Source organism: Pygoscelis adeliae, unplaced genomic scaffold (genome assembly GCF_000699105.1).
Source record: "Pygoscelis adeliae isolate BGI_AS28 unplaced genomic scaffold, ASM69910v1 Scaffold232, whole genome shotgun sequence".
Taxonomy (NCBI): domain Eukaryota; kingdom Metazoa; phylum Chordata; class Aves; order Sphenisciformes; family Spheniscidae; genus Pygoscelis; species Pygoscelis adeliae.
Window position 1 is genome coordinate 270,471 of NW_008824473.1, and position 6,250 is coordinate 276,720.

The following is a 6,250-nucleotide window of genomic DNA, read 5'->3' on the forward strand; positions in this document are numbered from 1 at the left end:
CCCTACCCTTCCCCCAACAGAGCACCTTAACAGCATTCTGTGGCCTGTTCCTGATGTGAGATCACACAGCCTTTCACCAAGAGGCAGAATCACTGCCATTCCAGTGGCTCACAGAACCCATACGCCTGCTGCACAGAAGAAATACCTTGAGAAGGCCAAAGGCAGTAGCTTGGCGTGATGAGTCATAAATGTCTTCTTCAGCAAAGCCAAGCAACACTTGGAGCTGTTTGCTTGTTATCTGACTCTTTGCATTCTTCACAAGTATTGTTACACACTACAAAATCAAATTGCACATTGTCAATACACATGCAGTGCCATAAAACATAAATCCACACCAAAGCCTGACTGTTTATAACACTTAGGTTTGAAAAGACAAACTGCTACTCTGAAACATGCAGCTAACACTGTTCTCATCACACTTTGCTTTCAGCTGGCAATTCTGAGACAAAAACCGAACACAAGCAAATACACGAATTCAGACTAATCCTTGAAATGAGTGGGGATGCTCACAGACATGAACCAGGCAGGAACACGGCCAGGAAGAGGGGAAAATTCTTCTGGCATTGGCATTCAGCATGAATTACTCTTAACTTTCCCTTATGATCATAAAGCTGTAATTAATTCAGCAACGCATTTAGAAGACATCTACAGGAAGACACTGCACACCGTAAGAGTAGTTATTACTACTGTTAATTGCCTCCTTCCCTTATCTCACTTCAGCTGCAAGGGTTTACTCCAATTAATCATGTTAAAAGCAAGCTATTCAAGTACAAAACTGATGCCTCTCAAAAGACAGGGTGGTAACAAGATTCTATTATAAGGAAGAAAGAAGGCAAATATGCTTCTATAAAAACACTTCTTCAGATCCTAGCTGTGCATTTTTGGGGGGTAACTTTCTCTAAGTTTTCACTTGGGAAAGAATCAGCAAGGCCACATTTCCCTCACTACCTTGTGATCTCCAGACTACCTCTCCAGGGACAGCTGCAGGAGGGATCGGCAGCTGGAAGAGTCTCATTCTACAAAGTTAATCGTAAAGTAGAAAAGTGCAGAGCTGGGTCTGACTTACTTTGAAACAGCTCACAACCAGGTGGAAATTCTGGCCTTTGGCTATTCCTGTCTTGGCAAATTCTTTCAGCAAGAGGAAAAGCTGCTTGATCAGTGGCTCCAGGTTCGTACTGACAGAAGGCAAAGGGAACTTTAAAATCCATACCAAGGACTGCAGAGCACCAGTTATCACCTGTAAGAAAGAGCCAAAGGACAGCAGGTGGGTACAATGACACTGACAGAACACTTTTCTCACTTTGTTACAGACACAGTCAGGCTATCTGCAACTGTGGTAAAAGGCAATTAGCTAACAAAATCAACCCCTTTCAAACCATTCATACGTAATACAAAGGGTTTCTCAGTTCTAAAAACACTATCTACCACTCCCTAATTCTCTAACTTTGATTTTACTAGGTAAAGACCTTAATACCGTGCTGATTCAGCAGATGCCAGGAACTCTTTCTGAGGCAGAGGTGCCTTCAAGGCATAGAAGTTGCTCTGCCAAAAACCCAGGTCACCTGAAAGCTCTGCTCCAGGTATCTGATAGCATATGAGGCATGCCTTCCATTCCAGGGAAACTCAAGGTTTAACAGATTCCCTCTTAAGCTCACTCAAACCCAAAGCTGCCCTAAAAGGATGCTGTCTGTGGTGCTGGGAATAAAGGCATTAGAGTTGGGTCAAAAGAAACCAACATCAGCAGCCACAGGACCTCATGAACCTCGTCATAGATAGCCTACGAAGTCTGCAAAGCCCTTGTACGAACATGCTCCAGGAGAACTTGTCCATACTTGAACCTGCAGCACTAGGGGCAGAGCATTCAGTCCTCCATCAGCCACAATCCTTCCTCCCCCTTGGGATATCATATCCTCAAACAACTTAATCTGCACACCTACGAAATCAGGTTTGAAAACTGGATGGCTTTTTCTTCTCCATTTGTGGGCAGGACCTTTCTTAGTAGAACAGACAGAATAGACAGACTCCAGCTCAGAACTGTACCTTGACATCCATAGATTTCAGGCAGCCTATAAGCAGCTGAACAAAAGGGTCTAACATTTCCAAAACACGCTCCTCAGAAGAATTTACTTTGGACCTCTTCAGGCTCATGTGCAGCAACTGGCATAGAAAACACAGGACATTCATCTCAAAGTCAGGCTGGGACTCAAATAAGTCAAGTAAGGTCCCACATTGTCTCAGGTTATAATAGAATTTACGCCATATCCCATTCAAATATCTGCAACAGTCTGAGCACTTTTTATAGCTCTCTAAGAGGCACCACTGGTGTTACCACACGCAAAATAAAGTTAAGGCTAGTGTCTGTGTTGTTAACACAATATATCCAGAATACCTTCCTTTGGATAATTTAACAAAAATTTTGATTGCAAAGCTTTGTATCTGAGGAGATACTTACCCGAAGTCCTGAATCAACCAAGATATACGTGTTAGTCCTGCTGCTGACACGTGCTTTCTGCCCTCCTCTCGTGGGAGTGGGTTGGAGCAGCAGGCAGCTCTCCGGTTGCAGCCGAGGATCTGGAGGAGGGGCAACTTTTTTTCTGAAAAGCAGTGTATGGCAAAGGAGAATATTCAGATTTCAACCCTCTCCACAAGAAGCTCACTGTTGGGAGTGAAGAGAGCTGGACTGTGCTCAGCTGCTACCCACATAGCAAGCAAAACCAGCCAGAACACAATGAAATAAAACGAACTTGAGAGCAGCATGACAGACAGGACACTCAGACTTGAGAACGATATCACTATTACAGAGATAACAAATGCACACTGATTTGCATAACATCTCCACTTTTTTGCTTCATAGAGGACAAACTTTGGTAGTTCCTTCAAGCAAACATACCTCCCGCCACTGCCCACTGCACTTCATTTACTGATATTTACTTCAATTTCTGATGGCTTATAAAAACTGCTCCAAGAAGTCGTCTGCAAACAGCTGTCAGGTCCTAGAGCAAGCCAGCCTACATTACATAGGAAATGCAAGACACCCAGACCCAGCTCTCAGCAGTGACACCACCAGATGGAGAGGAAATCTGATGGTTCTCCCTGACTTCTGCACCAGCACCAAAGTGATAAAGTGACAGTCCACAGCTTCTCTTGTTCCTGACCTCATGAAAATGTCCAGGACCCCAAACACCTCTTATATGGCAGTTTGTAGCTCACTTCTAAACACTGCCCCTCATCCCTTCATCCAAACACCCAAATGCATATACCAGCTTACCAGATGGTGAAAAAGCCTTACTGAAAGCCCTGAGCACTTGCAAGAGTAGACTCCCATGAGTTCAGCAAGTGCTCACTCCCATTTCCAAGCTTTCTCCTTGCCCTCTGACTGCCCAAATAATTCACTTAAATTGAAAACAAAAGGCAAATGAAAGCAAGGAAATCCCTCATACATTTGATCAGTTAGATTTGAGAGCTGCCATTTCTGCAAGCAAACCTCCCAACTGTTAACAGACCATCTGGATAACATCTCGGAACTCACTTGGCCTTCTCAGTGAGCAGAGGCAAGTTTTCACTGATGAGACCATGACTGAGGAGGAGGAGGGATTCTGCATTCATGTCTGAATTGAAGATCAGCCCTGCCATGATGTGACGCAGTGCCTCATGCACCTTCCGGACTATCTTCAAGCTTGTGGTGCTCTCCAGAATCTGCAAAGGCACAACCATGAGAGTCAGGAGGGCAACATGAGGGCAATGATCTGCCACCTGTATTCAGAAATCATGGGAAAAGCCAGACAAATTCCTCCCTCATCACCTGCTGCCTTAAGTCCCCAGCTCTCTATGTGGACGGCATCCCATTGCCTCAGCTCTGCCCCAACATCCCTCCCTTTCTCTCCAGCCTCTTCTCAGACTCCAACCAGTTCACCTATCACCACCAGGACACTCCAGAGCTCATGAACAAACCAGGGCTCCATTTCTGCATGAGCTTGCACTCTACTCAAAAAAGATGCATCTCTGAAAAAGCAATTATTGCACATAGACAGAGCCTGAACACATTTTGGTGACATTTCCTTCACGCACAAAAGATCAAACCACAGAGCAGCCTTGCAGGACTTTGGAGCTCCAGAGTAAATGGTATTAACAAGAGTTGGCAGAGGGAGAGGGCATGGAGAACTCATAGTGGGATGTTTCCCCTCTAGCAGGAGGAAACTTCCCAGAACACCATTTCCTGCCCTGGACCATCAACAGCAAAGTCTCATTTTATGAGCTGGGTGCGTACTGCCTTCCAAACGAAAAATGGGAAGCCTACGTGGGATTATATAGGAAATGTCACAGTAGCCACCTGAAGGCTCTAGTTTCTTTTAGACCATACAGAACCGAGAGTGCCCAGAGTTAAGAAAGACTCTGGCTGACTTTTCTTACCTCTTTCAGTGGCAGAATAAGTTTCATCACCTGGCCCTTTCCTATGAACTTTCCAAGAATTTCATAGGAATCATAACTCTTGTTCTTGCGCGCTTCCATGACCTTGGAGACAATTCCCTTCACTTCCTTCTCTTCAGCTACATTCCCAAACAACTCTTGGTTGAAGATCTTTGGAAATCAGGCAAGAGAAGTGAATGAGGGAGGCAGAAAAGCAGAGCCAGATTCCTCCAGTAGCAGCAGTACAACACTATTTTTCCCCACTCACAGAAAAAACAATTCTCTGGGTTTCCCACAAATCATGTCTACCTTTCCTTTGTCAACATAAAACACCCCCGTTTGAGCTCCCCAGATGATGAAGCTGTTCTCAAACCCCTCTGTGGTGTTGTGATACAAGGAGTGGGACTGAGTCAGACCAAGACATTCAAATATACCTCATCTGGGTGGCCAGCTGAGCTCCTGGGCTCCCTGGACCGCATTGACTAGAGGTCTGTTGACTTCCTTAACCATTTAGTGTACAGGGAAACATAGTTAGGTATCTTAATCTTAAATCCATTCCCTCTCAGGATGCAGGGCTCAGGATACAGCCCCAGAGATACTTTGCTACTCTACAAGGTGTCTGCTGATGCCTCAGTAGAAAACAGTCTCCCCGCTTTGCAGTACACACACAATCATCCCTGTTTGCCACCAAGTCCAAGATAATCTACTCAAAACCTTCTCCTCCCAGAGCCTGCCCCAGGCACTTCATGATGCTCTTTCCTTCAATCTTTAATAGCTTTTACCTCAATCAGGATATCTAAGCAGGGGTCCAAATCACCAGCACTGAGCCTGGTAGTAAGGCCCTTCAGTAACAGGTTCACAGTGAAAGTCAGCACATGGAGCTAGAGAAAAAGAGAACAGATCATGTTTCCAACCCCGTGCATAGACCTCTTTAATAATACTGGATGGGGAGACTCCCATAGCAGAGACATCACAACTCACACACTGCACTTGGGCTCTTGTTATAGGAAAAAAAAAAAAAATCACTCTGAGGACAAGAATCCATGTACCAGCAAGCAGGAAGAGGACCCCTGTCCCTCCACACACTGGCAGGAGGGCTGGAATCTCCTCTTTCCCCAGTGCTCTTACTAGTATTTTTAGGCTATGCTAATTGGCGCTTTCACTGTTAAAGCAGCCAGAAGCTCATGCTATTCCACTGTGGTAATTCACATAGAAAATTATTCTTAACCTTTGGGTTTGCCGCTGTGGAAAGAGGAAAGACAAATTACTAGTCAGAGCCTTGGCTCTTGATCTAGGAAGCAAGACCTCAATGAGCATCATCACATACTGTCTGTGCAGTCTTGATGGCAACTCACCTCAGATAATGCTTGGCCCTAATGAACTTACTGGAAAGATTCCCACTAATTTTACTGGAACCAGAAATTCATCCTTCACCTCCAAACCTCAACTCTTCACTGGGACGATGGAGATCCTCTCTTCTTCCCTGCTTAGACTCTAAGTTCTTTGGGTACAGACCCTCATTTGACACTTGGCATAATAAAGACTAATGTAGGCACTAGCAATAGTATTTAGTTGTATCACGCCAAGCTATTCTACAAGTGCAAAATAATTTCAGTAACAACTTCCCTTTGGATTCTCCTCCTAACACGTTAAAAAAACCTAGAGAGCAGAAGAGGAAGAATTTGAGCACTACCTGGTACCCATGGATGAGAGTGGACTGCATCTCTTTTAAGATGTACAGAAGGTATTGCACTCCCAACACTTCCATGATTTTAGTGAGGGTGTTACGGGCGATGTCCCGGATTTCCTGAAATCTGTTCCTCAGAAATGTGCAGACTTTCAG

General features: G+C 44.8%; 1 protein-coding gene across 1 annotated transcript in view; it reads right to left on the minus strand.

Annotated features, from left to right (window-relative positions):
* UTP20 (UTP20, small subunit (SSU) processome component, homolog (yeast)) overlaps nucleotides 1-6,250 on the minus strand; it is a 68,622-nt gene that overhangs the window by 12,968 nt on the left and 49,404 nt on the right. Inside the window, 8 exon segments of the mRNA XM_009321338.1 lie at nucleotides 146-274; nucleotides 1,067-1,237; nucleotides 2,041-2,157; nucleotides 2,453-2,594; nucleotides 3,530-3,696; nucleotides 4,411-4,578; nucleotides 5,190-5,288; nucleotides 6,101-6,250. Of these exon segments, the coding sequence (XP_009319613.1) occupies nucleotides 146-274; nucleotides 1,067-1,237; nucleotides 2,041-2,157; nucleotides 2,453-2,594; nucleotides 3,530-3,696; nucleotides 4,411-4,578; nucleotides 5,190-5,288; nucleotides 6,101-6,250 (1,143 nt within the window).